Below are 21,841 nucleotides of genomic sequence, written 5' to 3'. Positions count from 1 at the left end.
TGAACGATGTTTAACTTTTGTTTCAAGCATCATGAACCGAAAACTGCTTCATGTCTTTTTTAAGTGCAAAAAAAGGGAAGAGAGTATTCAGTTAAGGTGAGGCTTGTTATTAAAACCACAGAAAAGGAATTGTAATCCGACTCATATTTGTATCATGCCTGTGTGTTACGATTCAAAGAAGCAATAAATCAGGATTTTGTTATATATTGGTTACAATGAGATTCTGGTGTACAGTGTGAACAGAACAGTAACCCTCCACTCTTTCTGCTGGGAATCCCTTGAAACGCTTACAGACCCAGTGGGTGTCTGCAGCGGCTGAATATAAGATTCACTGTTGTAATGCATCATTCAGAATGTTTCCAGGGGATGAGGCTTCTCTCCCGTGCCTGCAACTCTCACACACAACAGTAGAACCGGTGGGTTTAAGGGATTTCTCTCTCATCTTTTCCATAAAGCAGATTACTCCTTTGTCTTGCCGGCCTTCCGTGCAGCCACGTGCAGCTGCTTCCACATCATCAGGGATCACCGCCCGGCATTACAGCGTTTCCAGAGGGATAGACCCGCTCTTCAATGGGAACGTCATAATTCCCAAACAGGGAGGAGACGGCAGAATTCACAGGAGTCACTAGAGCAATGAAAATGTGCTGTATGTTTACATAGTATATAATCTGTTCCGTGCACACACACACGTTTTTTTTTTGTAGTTTTTGTATCGTCTGACATTTAAGAGACTTTAACCTCTGCCAAGGCTGATTGATATTGATATTATAAATGCTATACTATATAACTGATATTGCATATACATATATTGAGATCAGATACATTTGCCTTTTTTAAAGAATTATTAGCACTCTGCTCACACTGAAACAAGGCAAAATATTATCTGCTATAGCTGAAAGAAAAATGTGTGACCATAAAGGGAAGTTAATCCAGATCAGGCCCTTGAATAAGTTTATTTAGATTAAGAAAAATCCAGATAATTATCAAGATCTGCATCAAATTCCACCTGTTCATAGACATCAGCACTCTTCCACTCCTTCCTCAGCCTGTGCCCAAACGTTCCAGTTTCTGTGGTGTGTACTGGATTGAGTCTGACGGGTAAAGTCTCACATTGTACCATCTATGTCAAAGTTTGAAGGAGTGGATCAACCGCTGACGTTATCACTTCACTCGCAGCTACCGGGCGCCAACCCAAAGATAATTAACATTGTCAAAATCCCAAACTCAAAGAATAATAAAACAATCTAACCGAACGATTCAATGAAGTTGTCAATTTGTACCCAGGACACTTAAGCCTTTGTCAGCTTCATATTTAATGGTGGTGCTTTCACACTAATGTCCATTAACAAAATAAGAGCTTCCGGCAGGATTGTTGACACACACACAATACAACTTGTGGAACAGCGCTGCTTATAAAACCTAACACCTGTAAAAGAGGAAGGACTGTTTGTTTGGTTAAGGTTTGCAAAGTAGCTCCTTCGAGGTTTACGGAACCTTTCACCTGAGCAAATATTACAAGATTGAATGAGTTAAGTGCCTTAAAAGACATATAATCATCCATTAGCTGGGGTTGTGAGCACCATCACATTCTCTTCCACACGTCATCAGAGATAACGTATGATGATGTTGATGAGGAGAGCAGGTCGAAAATAACCAGTGAGCTTCCACAACAGCTGCTGCTCCACATTAAAAAAAAAAGAGATGGCCTGATGATGGATTTATGATTCAGCTTCTCTGAATCTGTCGTGCAATTTTATGGAAATCTGCAAAGTAACTATCGTACATCTTTTGTAAATGTAAAAACAACAACATAAGAATATAACCGTGTTCCATTCCCTGCCGGTGCAGTGAAGGGAACCGAGTGGCTGTTGATGTCAGAGTGATGAAGTATGACTCCAGAGAATTGGGGTTTGCCCGGGGTTACAGCCTGGGGGGCGTCCACGGCAACTCACACTTCCTGATTCACTCCATAACCCGACATCAAATCACTGAGCTCTGATCTGGGCCGCTCCGTGAACCCCAGTAGAAACACAGCGTGGAGATGACTGCAGGTAAAGAAAATCCAGTTTGAGCAGGAAGAAGAAGAGGAGTGGGCTCAGAGCTGTTTGAGTCATAAAATAGATTTGTATCGTTTAGACAGCGATGCTCATCAGGCAGGTGATGAGTAAAGAACACAGCTGCTGCACCGATGGAGCATGAAGGGAAAGGAAAGCAATAAAGCAGAAAGGAGTGAGTCATAGATTGTGCTACAATCTATGGTCAAAGTATCAGTGGAGAGGAAATGGAGCAATTCAGCACCAGAGTCAGATCAAACCTTAAACAGTTTATACAAACTGAAATCTGTGGTGAGCAACAGTTTCTGTAAGGATGAAGAATTTCCTGAGTCAGTCGCTGTATAAATAAAGACTTGTTCGGTCAATATCAAAATGCAAAAAGCATAAAAGGAGACTCATAGGAATATTTGGCTTTTACGAATACGACCACAAACTATAAGGAACTCAAGCCAATTACTTCAAGCAGCTCGTGATCCTTTACTTTCTATAAGAAAAAAAGGTGTTTGCTCCTGCTCAACTTGAAATACTTGTTGAATAAAGACTTTGTGTATGAGTTCCCACAGAGGATGTTTATCTATGAGGAAATACTGTAACTGCTTGGATGTTATCAGCTCAGAAAATCAGTCATTAACAAAAGGGATGAAAAGTAACGTGACTCTACCGGAGGTGTCTGCATCTTTTCTCATGTTAGTCGAGGAGGAGCGTGCTTTTTGTTCAGGTTCAGCCCAGTGGGACAAAGTGTGATTTGTCAATATGGGCTGTAGCAATTAAATTTGATTGACAATGGGTTTTTTTACAAAACTTCCCTCTGACGATACTTTTGTTGTAAAAAAACTCCACCAGATATTTATGGTACCTTGTTTTCAGGGTTTGTAGTGGTGCAAAATGATTTGACAACTAATCACCAAATTATGAGGCACCAAATCCTTACTTTATATCCAAAATTATATGTAAAAACTGGTCAGTTGTTCGGTTTTCTACACTTTTACTTCAAAACGACTAAAACCACCCTGCATTAGTTTGTTTCACTTTTATTTAGCTGGATTACACAGAAACTATTAAACAGATTACCATGGAACTTGGTGGAAGAGTGCGGAATAAAAATAAACATTGAAAGCGTTGATCTTTTAAATTAAATTAGGCACATTTAAGGGACTGATATTTATGAATGATTGCAATTTGGTGTAGGTATCTGCTCTCTGAGTGGCTTTCCAGTATTTTATATATATTTAAAAATTAAAAAACATGTGTTTTAATCTGGGCTTTAATGTTATCCACCAATTTTAATCCTCCTGTATTCATAAGGTTTAATTTTATCTCTACCAACAATTCATTTATCATTATTATTTAGTTTTTCCTCATTCCCCATCCTTTCTTATGTAATTTTAATTATTTGAAGTACATCTGTGGTATAATCAGAGTTATATAACTACCGTATTAGTAGTGGTAGTAGTTTATGTGTTTTATAACTAAAGATCCAAACAGTGGTCGCGTGCTTTAAAGCAGTAAGTAAGTGGCTTGGCTTCAGTCCATTACCCATATTGCAGAGCGAAATTAAAAGAATAATGGAAATTAAAGCACTTAGAAACTGGATCCTGCTTTAAACCACTTGGCTCAGTGCTCAGTTTGTGTTTCACGTTGTATAGGTTGCACTGTAACTACCCAGAGCCTGGAAACTGACACTGGTCCCTGTATATAGTGAGTGACCTGATCTGATGACTTTGACTCTGAGTTGTGAAAACAACGCTGCCCCCGCTGAATGTTATGGGTCCAGCTCTGTGGATCGTCTCTCTCTTTGTCATGCTGCTTAAACAGCTAGAAGCTCCAGTGGGATCGACTTTGCTTTTTATAAACTCTTTCAAGATTGAGCCCAAAACAGCATGTTCTGCTGCGTTATGAATAAAAGACTTAAACTTATTCTACCACAGCTTGAGCCATTATTCAGACATTAAAATACCCATAATCAAAACAGGCAGCGTCCAACCCCAAATCCCACAGTGGCTTAGCCATGATTTAAGCCTTCCTGGAAGCAGCCCAACCACTCTCACAGTGAGGCGTAAAGAGCTTAGGTTGGGAGGGGATGGAAGTGTCCACCCCAGGCCTGTCCCCGGGTCCTCAGCTGAAATATGAGTTTGTAATTCACTTGCCTCTGTGCCAGTGTTGGAAATAAGAGAAAGCAGCTAATGAATGGAAAGCGGCAACAGATATATATCTTGGTCAAACGAACAAAACCTCTGATGTCTAATGATGTGTGAGAAGAAATCTCATTGAAAGAGTTCGATCGGAGTTAAAAGCGGTGAGTCACCCCGCTGGCAGCGCTTCACAGAGGAGCTGCAGCCATCTCTGCCCTGCGCTAACAATGGAGATGGAAATTCATGGCGTGTGTTAAAATGCAAATCACGCTTTCGATCATGGAAGTTGGACACACTGCAACTGTGCCAGCCGCATGTATTTTTAAAGTCCGAGGGGACGCAGGATGCATGAGGTGTGAGAACCGGGGTGGCTCCGAGACATTAATGCAAATGACTGGATTCATGTTCTGCAGGTGGGGACAGTCTGATTGCGATTCAGCGCACAGAGCGAGGGATGAACTTCCCACCAGCTTTCAAAGTTATAGTCCCTGTGATCATTATGCAGCATTGTCCATTAACCTCCAAACATTAATTTTCTCTAAGTGGCCGTGGGAAATTATTAAGAAACTGAACTTGCCAAGGAAACGCCTGTTTGGTGCAAAAGTGCCGGCTGCAGAAATGGAGGAGTTGCCTCTGTCATATCTGCTTTTTCCTGTGAGAGGGCAGGTTTGTTGAAATCTGCAGAGTCAAACTGGTGGTTGGGAGTTTCTTATCACAAAGTGGCCCGTGTATGAGTCTTTGAGGATTGGGCAGAATGTGCAGCCCTCCTCTTTCCCCTGCTCTCTCACTACGTTGCTACTCCACCAAACTAATTATAAAACACTGGGCGCTTGTGCCAAGGAAGCTCTGAATTAGAAACGCCTCCTGCCCCCCGCCCCCTGGGGACACAGTAATTATCTAACCTAATACTCGCTGGTCTCCCGAAACTAACAGTAGGACCACTGCAAGAGTTTGGCCCCAGTAGCAGAGAGTGACGAGGATCAAGCAGCTCTCAGTCTGTGGACTCTGCAGACACAGACGGCCGCAGGTCAGGACAACCTCAATTAAACGTGTCGAGGCGGCGAGCGGATGTGTCTGTGTGCTGCACTGAGGGGCAAACAGTATGTGTCCATAAGACCCCAGACATCATGCAAAGCAAACCAGTGAACCAGACAGCTTCATCCTTAGCATTACAATTAAGACTTGGTATGAATCCTGCTGCAAGACACAGCAAGTTTATAAATATACTCTATATATAAGGTTAATTATTTAAAGACTTTGTCACAACTTTGAGTTATTGAAAAGTCATTAGATAACAAGTAGATTGGTGAACCTTGATTTTAACTATGAACAACGTAAAAAAAAACAAACATAAGGGGAAGAGTGTGGATATCAAAATGGAGGAAAGTGAAGCCAAAGTCCCTAGATCGCCACCTAGATGCTGGCTGTAGTATAGGTCATAAATCACACCTCCTCCAAGTTAGTTGATGGGAAACTAAACTAAATCCAAGTCCACGTCAAATTCATTTCTCTCAGATATGGTTTCTGTCATTTCAGGTGCTATTGTTTGCGCTCATTTTCCAGTTTATGTTTGGATTTAAATATTTGATGCTAAAAAAAGACGGCAGCGTTCATGTCCGGGATACTTTGGCTTCATTTCTGGATAATGGGAGGAGGTGGGGATGTGTTGTCCATGTTTATATGTAATCTATGATCCGCATAGAAGAAGAAAAGACAAAAATGTATGAATATCCAATAATGCGAATCTTGAGGAATTGAAAGGATTTTCTGAACGCGACATGGAAGGCCAAAAAGTAAATGAAAAAAAACGATGTTGAATTTAATGTCACATTTCTTGAATAGGTTACTGCCATGTCACAGGTGATCTTGTGACATTTCCAGCTCTTAAAATTATTCTTTTCATTAATATTCAAGAGCCAAACTGAAAGAAACTCGAAGGGCACTCAGTCGAGCACATACATCCACCAAGGCCAAACAGTCTCCTTATGAAACGACATCTGAATTCACTAGTTTCAGATATTAAGTTGGATCTTCACCACATTTCACACACAAATAAATATCATGTATTTGTGTTTTTCCAATCAAGATCCATGAATTCTAGAAAAAGTGAAATCTCTGTCAAATCCAGTGTCTTTTCTTTGTTCTCTCTATCAGTCCGTTTCACGTCCAGTGCAGTAAGATTATTTCCCTTGAGTGTAAGTCACCTTGTTATTAGTCGTACTATGAGAACTTACAGTTAGGTTAACTTTAGTCTCACATTGTTTTCTTCTGGAGGGCCCTGACAAAACAGGCCTGGCAGCTGCCGTCGCCCGAAAATAGCGACAGACTTAGGTGGCCAGAGAGCCGAGTGACACGGCCACATTGTTCCCTGTCCTGCACTGGGTGCGGTGAAAGTCACACACAATTGTGCTGGCACCAGAAGCCACAGGTGGCAAACACCCTGCCCGGCGTTGCCAAAAGGCCTCGGGGCATATCCGAAGAATATCGGTAACATTTAAAGATGCTGACGTCCTGATCTGAAGTCAAAAGTCAACTGGAAATGTCAGGAAAAGGGCGCATGCAGTAAAGGCCTTTTGAATCCTTTCAGGCCGAGTTGAATACTGTGGAAAATGTGACCATTAAGCACTGAGCTGAATTCCCAGTCATGTAAAGAATTGAGAGAGCCAGTCCCCACAAAGGTGTTTGCTCTCTCCCTCTCTCCTCTCCTCTGCTTTTCTCACTCTCATCAGACAAAAAGCTTTTCCATGTAGTGGTACAATTGCCGCTGCTCACCCAGCCTCTCTCATTGGAGGAGGGGGAGGAAGAGGAGGAGGAGGAGATGATGAGTTAGTCTGCCTGATGAAATTGCCCTTTCTGGCCCAGCTATAATTTTGTCCTGAGCTCTGTTCCCCCCCTGCAGCTGCTCCCAGGTGACATCAAATCCAGACGACAGCAGTAAAGAGAGAAGACAACTCCTTCACCCGAAAAAAAAATACACAAACATGTATAACACCATCCACTTGCAACCGTTAGTATTTCTAAGTAGCCTAACTTTTCCTAGAACAGTATCAGTACATGCTCCGCAACACACGCAATTACTATTAATCCTATTTATAGGGGCAATTACCAGCTAACACAGCCTGTTCACCAGCAATGTTAAACAACAGGAGCCAATTCATCCCAGTCTGATTGTAATTCCACTGAGTGTGGTCCACCTGAGACTGCAACTGGAGTTAGCAATTCAAACCGATTCGTGCCAGAGGGCAGCTCTGTGCTTCCAATAATAGAAAACCTTTCTGTGGCCAGAATAAAAGCTCTCCCCACCAGCACCCACTCACCTCCAGACACACACACACACACACACACACACACACACACACACACAAAGACAGACTTCTAGAAACTGGCTAAATGTCACTCAGCAGGGTCCCATCATTTAGGAGGCATCATCGCCCCCCACCCCCCGAATACACCAACCTCGGATGCTCACTCTGTCACGTGTTTCCATATCGTACTGGATGAGATTCTCAGGGGAAAGTGGAAATAGATGCATGACATTACAGGAGACCCGCTGGGGGGGGTGTTGGCAAAGGTACGAGCTGCCGCCACCTGTGTGGAGTTGTGTTTGTTTGGAGCGACGCACACAAACACGTGATGACATTTGTGATCATTGGTGGTCTCTTATGAGGCAAAAATCGACTGGAGGGGAAATACAACAATTCACTAATCCCCCCCCAATCTGAGGGATAACTGCTGACCTGTACGTGGACGACTAAACACCAAGCATCGCCACTCCTGTTGTTGTTTTTTGAGTGCATGAAGAGTTGAGTGCTTGATCTGGAGCAGATAAACCTTTACAGACGACTGAAAGGTCATCAGGAAGTGTCCTCCCCGCTAATCAAATAGCCCCGAAGGCGCGGTTTGATCTTTCTACAATCTGCCGAGAGGTGAGGCCAGTCGGGCAGAGGGAGATCCGGCCTCCGGGGCTTCCACATGGCAGCATGCACCTGTTTATCACTCAACATCCACCATGAGAAGCAAACACTGGGCTGCAGACCGCAGACAGGATCAGCGTGCAGCTTGTCGCACTGGGGTCAAAATGTGTCACGCAGAATCGAATGTGTGTTTAACAACCATCACAGGAGGCAATAACAAGGAAATATTAACACTTGTTAAACTCAGATCTATGTTCTCAACATTTGATTTCTTGATCTCACAATTTCAAAGTTTTGTATCTTTTCTTTCCGGTAACTAGTTTTCTTATTTATTCTCTCTTTCCCTTTTGCTCCCCTCTGTAAAGCAATGTTTTGAACAGAAGACAAACTATACAAGTAATTGACTCCGTGGAGAGATCAACAAATGTTCTTTGGACCAAGATCCATAAACCTCCATCAAAATTGCAAACTTCTTCAGGCATCCTGCAGCCGAGCCTCTGTCTCCGTTGTGTTTAGGTTTTAAGATTTCTTCTTTCCTCGACTGCATCCAGATCTCTACTTAATTATTAAAGCGGAAAATATTTGGTTAAATCAATTACAGGACAAGTACTACTAGATTTGCATGCACCAGTAAGTGTATCAGGGAGCAGAGCTGTAATCTCTACCACTTGGTAAAGAACAGTCGAAGACAGACGATTCACCCCCAGTGGCTTTCATTAAAGAATGTTGCAAATATGAGGAAGAACATCCAGAGTAAGAATCTGCTTCAGGATATTTTAAGAGAACTGGGCGATACAAAAAATATCAATAGTTGTCACAATATAATTCTAATCTATAGCAACGTTACAAAGGTCCAATGTATAGTGATAATGAAGGTTAAGCACATATTGGATCATAAAGAAGAGTTTCAAACCACAAACTAAATAAAATAAACGATAATGTGACATTTATTGTGATAAGACTGATATGAATATTGTTATATCTCTATATCATGTTTAGCCCCCATCAGTCAGCAGCCCTGCAGGAGAAAATGTGTTGCTTGCAAAATCTGTTTTTTTTAAATAAAATAAAAAAAATGACATGGGTGAAGATGTGGCAATAAGAGCTCACTCCTCACTTCAGCAAAGACAGATTGATGAATAAAACAAACACGCCCCGCCCCCCCTCTCATTTAAGCCATCACAAGCCTCTCAGCTGGCCTGGAAACAGGCTTTAATGTGCCCCCCCGAACAGGCCGACGCAGAAAAACGCACACATCTGCTGTGTCTAGGTAAGCTGCAGTTGCCAGGGTTACAGACGAGCGCTCGCTCAACAGTTGTGTGTGTCAAGCCATCATTGAGACGGCGCGCTTGAGCTGCGTGCGCACACACACACACACACAAACACACACAAATGAGTTCAGAGTGAAAAAAAGGGAAACACAGAATGGCAGTGGAGCCGATGTCACGCTCCGTTTAGAGATATGCTGCTGCCACCGCTCGCCGTCACTTCAGCCTCTGCACTCAGGATGATTTGATAGACTGACCCTTGGGGACAAATTCAGCTCGGCCTGAGTCATCAGGGGTTCATTTGACATTTGGAGGAAGAGGGAGAACATGAACTGTTTTTAGCCCAAACTGAGAGTTGAAGAAAAAAAGGAAAAGTGTTTTTCTCCTGGTATTAATCACCGGCTTGCAGCAGCTCACAGCTCCGCACATCCTCTCAAAACAACAACAAATGCCTCACTTCACCAGGTTTTAAATGACGGGATTCAACATAGGAACGATACACATGTTCCGACCAACACACCCTGACACGAGGCGGTTGTCAAAATTCCTTATAAATAAATCATTACTCTTACAGATTTATGAAAGAAGCGCTCACAATGGTCGGGAGTTATTTTCCTCCGCAAACATGATGTAGCTAATATCCCACGTCAAACCATAATGCTCGAGTGTGGCCGCCCAACCCAGTATTCTTGATTAACAACCTCCACTGTACGCTGAGCCAGCTGGAAAGGCTGCACCACATTTAGGGGGCTGAGTGAAAGTGGGATCAAGCTCCGAGCACTGCGGCAAGCCTTGGCATGCCCCCCGCACTCATGCCATTTCATTCCACCCTTCCGCGGTCCCGTCAAAAGATCTCGTAAAATAAAAATCTTCACCGTACATAAATCGTCTTTGACTCGACGACCTCTCACAGCAATCTCTCAAGCCCTCTTCTGATCCCGACGTACGATACAGAGATGGTCACATGTGATCAGAGTGGTCATGTGATCTCCACGTGACAATGTCAACAGATACACAAAGCGCCATGGCAACCAGTTCAGGTGTGATCGGTAAATTGTGTAGGTCCCTCCCTCCCTTCTGGATCCGTGTCTCTCTGCTAGGCCATTATGGGATGTCTGACCTTAATACACTATTTAAATCTCTTCATTTCGTTGCACTGATCGACTTTGTTTTGATGCATCTGCCCCCCCCCCCCCCCCTTTAAAACTGTGTATTAATGTTTCAGACGTACAGAAATAAATCCAAGGAGCATTCAAGCGTTCCCCATTCGTGTGTTTTCAGATGCATCCCCCTCCTGAACACGGTTTCTGGCTTGTTCTATAATAGTAGATGTTTTTCATGACGGCGCCCCGGTGAGGGAGCTCAAGCCGAATGCCCGAGCTGTCACGAAGATCATCAGGGATGATCATGATCAGCTGTCACGCTTCATCTCCCTGATGTCTCCACCAGCAGCCTGCTCCACGTAGGCTAAAGTAGCTCCGGATGTCAATCAAAGATGAAACCAGGGGAGGATGAATGTGTGTGAACTCACCAGGACTCTTCCCGTCAGTGTCTGAGCGGATATCATGACTCCGGCCCAGTCTTTGACGGAGGTCATCCAGCCCACCTCGCTGGCAGCCACGTCGTCCTTGAGTTTGACGCCATCGACCGTGATGATCCGATGGACCTCCTGAAAGATTGCAGAAAGAAATGGTGAACAAACGCTCGACCTGTGAACAGTAATCGATACGTTCAGGATTCACATCCACATTCAAGTGCCACAAACAATAACAAATAAATAAAATAAAGTTTTCAGTAAAGTTAGCACTGGGAGAGACATATTTTGCGGTTGCATTATCAACAATCATAATTTTGTCACGACACGAGGGAGCCAACAAAGAGAGCTACACAGTAGTGTTAGTGACAATGTTATGTTTTGTTTACAGCAACAGGACATTTGACTGTGACGGTATTGTGTTGAAAGTCTAATCTTGTGTTGTAGCCCATGTGTAAATTCATAATTTACATTTTACATAAAATTTGTAAATTTGTAAATAACTCTAATATGTATCTGCTTGCTGCCAACACACGCTAAGAATAAACTCATAGGCAAAGTGGTCACGGAGCATCGTGAGAACAATGTGTTGCTGCTAAATGATCAACATGTTTCTCAGCTATAGTGGCTGGCCTGATCGGTTTGTTCTTTGGTTCTGGGAAAGGATTTTTCTGAGCTTTTGAAAGATATTGAAACACTGAGGGGAACTGTCCAGTGATACTGGGTTTGTCTCTTCTCACTTGTCCTTAATAAGAGAAAAAGTATTGATTGGTTAACATGAGCGAGCACCACCTGCAGAAAGCTGAAGTTGTTATATACAGGTGTCACTTTGGTTCTGGGATTGACGGCTGTGCAAAAACACACAAAAAAACATCCTCCCCTGCAAGAGCTCAAAAGCTTCCTTCTTAATATAGTGACCAGGCTCAAGGCTTTCAAAACAAACCCACGCACATGCATACAGTAAACATACAGAGTGAGAGAGGCACAGACTCCAGGACTGTATCCATGGCAGCCGCTGAGCTCCTGGTGTTTCTGCTCCACTGAGTGAGTGGGCTGCCTGTCTATCTGCCTGTCTATCTGCCTGTCTATCTGCCTGTCTATCTGCCTGTCTATCTGTCTGTCTGTCTATCTGCCTGTCTATCTGCCTGTCTGTCTATCTGCCTGTCTATCTGCCTGTCTATCTGCCTGTCTATCTGCCTGTCTGTCTATCTGCCTGTCTGTCTATCTGCCTGTCTGTCTATCTGCCTGTCTATCTGCCTGTCTGTCTATCTGCCTGTCTGTCTATCTGCCTGTCTATCTGCCTGTCTGTCTATCTGCCTGTCTGTCTGCCTGTCTGTCTATCTGCCTGCTTGTCTGTCTATCTGCCTGCCTACCTGTCTGTCTGCCTGCCTGTCTGTCTATCTGACTGTCTATCTGTCTGTCTATCTGCCTGTCTATCTGCCTGTCTATCTGCCTGTCTGTCTGAAATCATGACAGGCGGCAGGTTAGCCAAGTTCCCCTCCAGGCTAACACGACCAGGACTCTTTACCCTGTGACATCCTTCTCCCCCTCCACCTTAATGGTGTCAAGCATCACTCTATCTGAAGCATCTCGCCCTCCGCTCTACTCCTCTTGCAGAATTAGTTGATGCATTGTGTGTGAATAGTTCCGGGGTGGGGGGGGGATAACTCATCGCTGTTTACACTGGTGCCTTTTGTTCTGGTACTTATGCCCATGGATGCGACACATGCCACATTCTCCAGATGCAGGATGGACTGTGTGGTGTGTCCATGTGATCGCAATGCCAGCTTCAAAGAACTCCTGGTATGCAACTATGCAACATGTGCTGTGCTTCCACTCCACCATAAATCTTTGCAGAGCTGGAGAAGGGAGCAGCACTTCTGAAATACTGAATGAATGAGTGAAATTTAAAGGAGAAGCCTGGTAATATATTAAAAAAATAATGCATTGGTCTGTTTCGACACTGAACACCTTCCCCGCCTCTCAGGACCTACTACTATGAAAACAATCCATAAATACAGTATCGCTTCATTGTGTAAAACTAAGTCTTAACCAGCATCTTTTCAGTTGCACGTGTTACTCAAAAGTCTACTTGCTATTGACTATTTTCAGATTCGGTGTACAAGTCGGTATTTAAGGCATCAAGCCAGTTAATATGGGATTGACTCTAAATAAACAGTGTCCATGTTCAGTGGAGGTGAACATGCAGGACAGTGCAGAGGCCTCGCATGTGTGTGGAGGCTAAACCTGATAACTTAAATAACTTTTTGACAGCAGCTGATGCATATGACCGAGAGAAGTTACTGTAAATCAGGCTTTGATGTTCCAGGAAATTATTTTAGAACTTATGAGAAGTAATTAGTTTCCAGATTTATTCTTTTAAGTATCAAGAATCGGGTGAAATTCAAACAGAACCGTACTGGAATGCAAGGCCGCGTTTCAAAGAGGAAACCTGGCAAGCGGAGAACTTTTAATTAACTGACAAGCTTCAATTAATGTCTATATCCGCTGAAGTGTTGAAGATAACACCGACATTGTCTGTGGACTATACAGCAATATATTCATTAACATCTCTGAGGAATTTGTTGAGCTCTAGACATGTTTTTCAATTAAAATAAACCATTTTTGTATTTAACAACTATCAGTTAAATATGGTGATATTTAAGGTTCTACAGTTTCTAAGGAATTGGTACAATCACTTATTTTATCACCTAGTTATTTAACGAAAATGGCTCTTGCCAACCCATTCGCCCTGGATTTCAACCATCATCATCATTATTATTATTTTTTATTGTTATTATTATTAATAAATAGCTGTCTGCACAAAGAAATTCAATCACGTTCAGGTCCATTAGTCAGACACAAGCAGACCATGTTACACTTCCACTAGCATCTCCAGAGCCCCGCAGCACTAATCTGATAACAATATAATAACGTGTCTAGTTCACTTTGGAGCGAACGCAGCCAAGGACATACAGTAGGGGACAGTTCTTTGAAACAGCGATGTACAAATATAAGATTAAGTGTTTTCAGGCGGCGGGGCTTTCCATTATTAAGCTGTGAACTGGCCTCAGTGTAGTTCTAATTCATGAAGTGCGTCGCGATTAAATAGGTGATGTCTCCTTTACAGCATTTATCGTACATCGTGAACCAATCCACTAGGGCTCTCCAAGGTTACATCATCATTTCTTTTCTTTCTTTCGGAAAAGATCTTCTCAGGCTGGCGCTGAAACTGAGCCTGAAGGCCAACCTCACATCTGATTCCCTTTATTGGGATCAGGGTGAGGGGATCAGACTGTGGGTTGGAGAGTGAAACTGAAAAGAAGGTGCCGTGTGCCTCGTCAGTCAACAGCTTGTTGAATAAAGTGTTAATCTGTGAAGGAACATGAAGCTAAAGGCTTCAGGTTTCATGGGGATCAACGTGGTGCAAGAGACGACAAAGCTGTTACTTTCACACGTGTGTCGTCGGGACTTCAGATGAAATCACTATCCCTATACGGTGTAAAAACCCCTCTAAAAACCATCTCAATGAAACACTTGGCCTAATATATCTCTGTGCGACTGGGGGGGGGGACACGGGCTGTATCGAGTCAAGCGACGGCCATTAAGCAGACTTAATTGGCGTCACGCTGGCATCCCTCAGCACATCAATGATCAAATCTAAAATGATGATATTTTTAACGCCCGTAATGGCAGAGTTTAAAGATTAATCATTTGTGACTCATGACATGCCTCTGTCCAATTATTTCCGGAAAGGGTCAGACCTTTTATTTCATCTTAAGGTCACATGCGGGAAGACACCTTCAATTGAAAAAACCCCAAAAGGGGAAAGCTGCTTTTTCGACATTTAAATCTCTAATATCTTCCCACATGAAAAAGATAGAGTCCTTTGTAGCCTCATCACGAAGTTCTAATGTCCATACACCCTCTTGATGGCACCACTTTTCATTTTCTAATGTCGACTGAGAGGATGCTGCAGCTACCTTCAAAAAGAACGTGAGCTTGTGGTTACGATGTGAGAAGCTGTGTTCGTGGTTTGCCTGGTGTTCCAGTGGTTAAGTCCTGAGAACAAGACTGCTAGGCCGCGGCAACGTGGACGCTAATATTAAGGGTATTGTCCTCGATTAGGAGCCTAAATAATTATTGAGAATACTGTACAGGATCAATTTTCAATATCTTTCATCCAACGAAGAAAAAACTCCTTCCGCCTGCACCATTTCTCAAGATGTCATAATGTTCCTGTGAACTTCATTGGTTAGCAGTGCTGACTTCACTGGAAGGAAAGAAGTGGTAGAAATACAAGCAAAACAATGGATTTGAGAGACTGATAAGTAATCAGCTGTGTAGCAAAAGGAAAAAATACATATAGCAGCTTAAACGAAATGAAAAAAGATGAGATACATGTTTAATGGCAGCAGACACCAGATATCCGTACATGTGGTCATTAAAGCCACTAAGGCAGCTCATCTCCTCTCTGTCACTTTGATCGATTGCCTCCAAATTTAGGTTTCACTCTCTCTCTCTCTCTCCGGAGTCTAGTTCCTCTGGCAGTGCGGGTCATTGATAAACACTCTAAGCCCATTCTCATGATCCCCGACGACCATTTGTCATAGGCTGAGTACATTAAACCAGAATAGAATATGTGGCCCGTGACACAATATCTTCAAAAGCGAATAAATAATTGAAAAATACATTAATATAAATCACGTTAATAATGAATCAAGACATTCTCCGAGGAGGAGGAGAGAAACTTCCTGAAATATCCGAGTCACATAACTGATCTATTGCCCCTGAGCTGTGTGAAGAGACACTTTCACATACGGCAATTGTCCTCATGTTCTCCCAATTAATGGATCCCTGAATAAAAGGGACACATTATTTAACCCTAACCCTGTCTGCATTAATGTATAGAAAACTAATGTTGTAAAGAGGTTAAATGCATTTCAGTGGGAGGTCATGAATCAGACATGAATATTATGTGGGATCAGAAGAAACTATTTGAAACTAGTAGCATGAGTTACTAATGTTCAATATCCAAAACTACTTAAACTAGCTGAAAAGTTTATGTATGGGTAAAAACTGAGTGAAAAAAACATATTAAAGACTATTTACACAAATCAGGAGATTGTTTAGCTTCATAATTTAATTGAATCTTTTGTCTTCCTAACCAACAGGCTCTGGCACGACAGACATGTTTAACATTTGTGTTAATCAGAGACCTGTTGGATCTCAGATGGTTCAACGACAGCCAACCACCAACAGGCTGTTTACATTGTGCAACGTGAGCAGCCAACACTTGCCTGACTAATCCTGCAGCCAATTAAACTGATATCAACAGTAATATATATATATATATATATATATATATATATATATATATATATATACGCTTTCTTTCAGATGAAGACTGACGACCACAGCAGTGAAAGGACCTCGGGGGTGAGAGGCTGAGGAGACAACGCTGCCTTCACATGCTGCAACGTGTGATGCAATAGAGCACTACAGGTTACGGGTAAAACTCGAATGGACACTTACTAAATCAGGTTCTTGTGTTATACACACATAATTCTGCAGCAGATGTTTTAAAATCTGCGAATGTTGTTAACTTTCAATAGTATTCCATGAACACTGATGTGATTGATGCTTAGTTATCATTCTCTCTGCTTGACTTGTTGACAGTTTGTGTGTCTGTGTGTGTGTGCTCCGACTTTCACAGCGCAAGCCCTTGTCTCATTCTTACAATATTTCAAAAGGCAATTAAAAAAAATCACAAGAGCAGCTCTCCATCTGAATTCTCAAATTACATCCCCCCCCCCCCCCCTTCACTCTCTCTCCACCAACCCCCACCCACGCCCGAGCACCTGACACATCCGAAGCCTCTGAGTCACGGACAGAAGATGCACACGCCACCCTGGCTGCGCAGAACCGGCCTTTTTTAGACACGCTTCAAATAATCAAAATCATCTTAACGTTATTAAACTGCCAACACTCTACCTCAAGACCCACACTTGTATTAATATGTATTTAATGGTTTTAAAAATATAAAGCTCTATAACATGTAAGATACCAGTGTTTATTAATGTATTTTTAACAACTAAAGCTTCTCCTGCCGACTTGTAAGTGACAGCTGATATGTAAACTACAAAGTGGTCAAACACGGTTGTTAAAACATCAATTATGTCTTTATAGGATAAATGTATAAATATATATGTCCTTATTTTTATTATTTATATCGTATTATTACATATATTTTGTACAATACAAACAATACAAAGGAGAGGAAAACAAAATGTATATATATATATAGATATATAGGAAGCTGGTTAAGTATAAGATAATTATCAATAAATGACTTAAATGGAGATTAATAAGTTTGTACTTCTCACTCCTTTTGATGATGCTAAAACAGTTCATAAAACATTTCACTGCATTTCATGAACACTAACACCGTAGTAAAACGTGCACAGACAGTAATTGAACTGTTCTCTGTGTATGACACATCAAATGACAGAAGTGCTAATAAACAGCAACAACTACAACTGTCCCTACTGTTGATATACGCAGGGGCCATCTTGGATTTCGAAGTCTGGGTTGAGGAGGTTCCTCCGAACTTCTGACTCGAAATTCCGACTTGAATCCATTAGCAACTTTTTCATTAGCATCTGAAATTCTGTTCTCTGACTTTTAAATGGAATGTGACATTAACATCCTGTCGGAATAATGGACGTTTGCACCAAAGTTCAAGGCCAATGGTTGTTTGGTCTATTTCAATCCACATTTTATTATACATTCATTACTTTATATTGTCCATTCATTAGATTATATGTCCATTCATTGCCACTGGGTAGAGCCTGCTGTCAGTATCTGGAACCGCCCAATGACACATGTCCTTTTGAATGTCAGTCCACTGTTGGACGTGTGGCTTCTTCCTACCAGACAGATCATATCTGCCGTTCACCAGGACCTCACACACAGGGAGGTTCACTGATCATGAGCCTGGGAAGACAGAGGCTCGGTTTCAGAGCTGTCAGAACCAAGCAGGGCAGCGAACGCCCCTAAGAGGGGGGAAACACAAACTGAAAACCAGGAGGAGGAGGAAACGGATTATAATCTCCCTCCGTGAACAATGCTCCGAGAGCTCCACTTCAATTTTGAGCTGCTAATGACATGCACAGACTGGGAGGGGGTGGGGAGGTGTTCCTCCAACAACCTGACACATCTCACAGCCCAGACAACTGCACAACACCGAGATGTACCCTCATAATGAAATCCTTTGCCTGCTAGTTGCTTAGCGACAAAAACACTGATTCATATGGCACATAGCGCCTGACACTGCATTTCTGATACTGTGAGGAGGCCTGATTCTGGGATGAGAGAGAGAGAGAGAGAGAGGGAGAGGGAGAGAGGTGCGAGGAGAAAAGAGGGCAGGAGTTATGAAATCGATGTGAGGAGAGCGAAAAGGCAGGGAGGCGAAGATTGGAAGTGAAAGGCTGACCCGTCCCCGGCTGACTCCCACAGAGCACAACAGGTTGGTGGAGCTCACCAGCTTCACTTGGCAAAATGTGAACAACAAAAAAAAACACACACAGGCTGCTCGCTTGTATCCACACAGGAGCAGCGTTTGACTGTGAACTGATCTTATTCTAACAGATTATCTTTCCGTTCCTACAAATCTATATATCTTTAAAAATTGTGTCTTTTATTTAAAGCCATTTAAGAGGAAAACATTCCCTTTACCCTTCCCCACTGTGCAGATTTCTACATTTAACGTGACTATTTATGCTGGTTCACACCATTTGAAGACATCACCTTGGGCCCTGGGAGCGATGCGATTAATTAAATAACCCAACTGGTATCCGCAGATTAAGAGCTGATGAAAGTGCTCATTAGCCACAGCCCTAATTGCAACCGCCGACCACCAAAGCATGGAAACGTTACAGATGTCTCCCTCGGAAAGGTCAACACCGCCCTGCGTGCAGGCTTTGCCATTTCTCCCCTTCCACACTGCCGGTCTGGGAGATGAATGCACACATTAGGTGGAGGGACAAACCGCTCCACCCCGGGCACCTTCATCACCTGTAGTCCATCTGTGTCCTTCATCATATAAGGAAGGATGCAAACTTAATCTTTAAACAAACAAACAACTGCGCTATGTTTTTAGTGTTGTGGTTTGAGTGCAGCCGGCCTCGTGCAGATGGTGTCGGAAAACAAATTTGTGGAGCTGGACAACTCCCTGACATGATGGGGAAATCATTTCTGGGGATGACACAGATTTAGCCTCCACACAGACGCTCAGATACACCAGTGAGAGGAGTGGATATCCCAACAATGTCTGACCCTGTGTAGCAGCAGCTGAGAGGCTGTGTGTGTGTGTGTGTGTGTCTGCGTGTGACTGCCATTCCTGACGTTTGGACTCAAAATAAATGGCCGTGGCTTTCAAGCAGTAAATAATAATGACCTCAGACTCCGTTGATGGGAACATAAATTACGAAAGACTCCACTGAGGGGGACGTTTTGAGGCGACTCCAGGGAAACCACTTCCTGTAATTACATTTGACAAAGTGCTTTAATCAAGAATCTGATTGGTCAGCATTTTTTTTTTTCAAACCTTTGTTTTGCTTTTGTTAATGTCTGCTTCTTTCCGTGAGTTAACATTTTTTGTATTTGGTGTCACAGAATTCCTCCTCTCTAATCAAATGGTGGCAAATTGAATTGTGTTAGTGACGCTCACCTGTTGGGCTATGAATTAAAATAATACCACTATAGCAACATAAAGGTTCAATATATATATATATTGACATGATTATTATGCAAGCACAGGGAGGAGGTAATGACACAGTTTGTTTAGCGTTGATTAAGAATGTTTATACTACCTCCCTGTGTTTCTCTGATTACTCCACAGAACTGTTTTCATTCGGACTTATTCCCCAACAGAAAGTAGTTCCACGTGAACACAGGGAGTTCTGTGGATTATGCTGAACATCTTTTCTGGAGGGACCTTCTTAATCGTTTGCAGCAGGAAATAATGAAGGCAGAAATCTAATTATGTGAATAAAAGAATCTGAAGTTATAGTAACCTGACACACCTTCACCTCAACCTGTGTTTGGTCCGTGAGTGATATCGTTTTAAGACAATGGATGTCATTGAGTTTATCGAAAGAGAAACACAAACGATGCTACTCTTGGCTTGCTCTCTTGAGGATGGAGCCTCGAACAAATATTTTATAAGAATTTGTTTTTATGAAACAGGCTGGACGGGCTGCTGTCACGCACTGGGTGTCCAGAGATTACCCAGGAGTCATTTTTTCTCCAAGGGCTGTCGGTGGTTTGTGCGTAACGACCTGACGTACCTTCTTCTTCTTCTTGGCGTTACAGTGGCAGCACACGGTCCACAGGTACTTGAGGGTCCTCCACAGCAGGATGATGAAGAGACCCCCGAAGAAGGTGACCATGGAGGAGGCGAGGAAAGCCCACCACATCCGCTGCCCGTGGCTGTCACAGGGCACATCTGGAGAGAAGGGGATGATCACGCTCATCTTGGACATGTGGATGGACGGGTCCGGCGTGAATCGCTCCCGGTTCTTCGGCATTATCGCCCGGTAGTCGCCTGCCAGCTCCAACCCAACAACCCACACACTATACCCCAAGAAAACAAGAAATCAGCAACTCAAGTGGGCTTCAGGCGCCCTGGGGAGCTCCAGCCAGCGCCCCCTGATGCCCCCGAGGCTCAGCCATGTCGAGTCAAAGCGCTGCCCGCCCCTCGGCCCCTCGCATCTGGCTTCACTGGGAGCGACTGGGACGAGCAAGTTGAGTCGACGGCGGGTGCACGAACTAACAGTCATAAAAAAAAAATGGAGACTCAGTGGTGCGCCTCAGCGATGCGCGGCCATGGCTGCGTTTGTCTGATTAGGTGCGTAAAAATCAAAAAAATACAAATTGATCGCGAAACTTTCCCTTACACATAAAGTCACGATCCCCGCCGAGGAGAGAGTGGAAGGTGCGGCCGTGGAAGGACAGGAGAGGAGGCGGTGCACGGATGGACGGATGGATGCTTCACTCCTCCACCTTGTTCCACAGCTTCTCGGCTGCTCCGCGCACTGTTGAATGCGCCGCTCGCCTCGGAGGCTCGTGCGTCATATCGATCCGCTCTCTTCCCGGGAGACGTCGCGTTAAAAACGGGGTGGGAAATCGACGGCGTGTCGGGGCGAGCCCTGGTTTCGTTCGGAGGGATCCTCGCTCCTGGAGCCGCCTGTCACATCCATCTGTCGGGAAGATGGCCCCGCAGATTTTACAGGTAGCGGGTGGGGGGGCGGGGAGGAGCCATCGGTGGCATACGTCGATGTTTATCTGAATGTTTGGTTATTTATAGTGACCGCTTCATTAATTCTTGACGATGGCAACTTTGTGGTTCGAGCCCTGGCTTAACACTGAAACTGAAGTAGATTTTATAAACCAACAACTTCCAAAATCTGAAACCAAATTCTAAATGTACTTCTAATAAGATAAGTGCATTTTATGGATATGATAAGGCTTAATTGTTAGTTTCATTTGCTCTAAATGATTTATCTCAATGAGCAACTGAGTTAAACTTGGTCATTGACATTTCTCCAAGTTTGAAGGGTTTACAAATTCAAATGCTCCTCAAAAGTATGGACTGAGCTATCATCACATTTCACCCCTTCCATGTATTAAAGAGAACAGAGCTGCTCGTCCAACCCTCTAAATGCGGATTGATATGAATGACCATTAATATTTCTTATAAATATAAGCAGCTGGGAGAATGTGAATCCATGAAAAGTGGAGAAATGAGACGGCAGACCATCCCTCACCTATAGTGGGGGGTTTACTCCACCTAGTGGGCAAAAACTACATTGATCGTTGAGGCCCAACTTGTGGCATTAGTACAGAATGTGCCTGTGAGGATATTCAATCCAAATTT

General features: G+C 43.2%; 1 protein-coding gene across 5 annotated transcripts in view; it reads right to left on the bottom strand.

The window, feature by feature from the left end:
• Positions 1-21,149, bottom strand: part of LOC133976109 (calcium-activated potassium channel subunit alpha-1-like) — a 66,794-nt gene extending 45,645 nt beyond the window's left edge. For 4 of the 5 annotated variants that reach the window (XM_062414209.1, XM_062414210.1, XM_062414206.1 and 1 more), the window contains exons 1-2: positions 20,253-21,149; positions 10,900-11,037 (exon numbers count right to left, since the gene is read on the bottom strand). In XM_062414209.1, the coding sequence (XP_062270193.1) occupies positions 10,900-11,037; positions 20,253-20,492 (378 nt within the window). In that variant the 5' untranslated portion in view covers positions 20,493-21,149. The remainder of the gene's footprint in view (positions 1-10,899; positions 11,038-20,252) is intronic. The other variant, XM_062414207.1, reaches the window with a different exon arrangement.
• Between the last annotated feature and the right edge of the window lie 692 nt (positions 21,150-21,841).

Source organism: Platichthys flesus, chromosome 20 (genome assembly GCF_949316205.1).
Source record: "Platichthys flesus chromosome 20, fPlaFle2.1, whole genome shotgun sequence".
NCBI classification, from domain to species: Eukaryota; Metazoa; Chordata; class Actinopteri; order Pleuronectiformes; family Pleuronectidae; genus Platichthys; species Platichthys flesus.
Note: the sequence above shows the minus strand (reverse complement) of the source record. Positions and strands in the feature narration are given on the sequence as shown.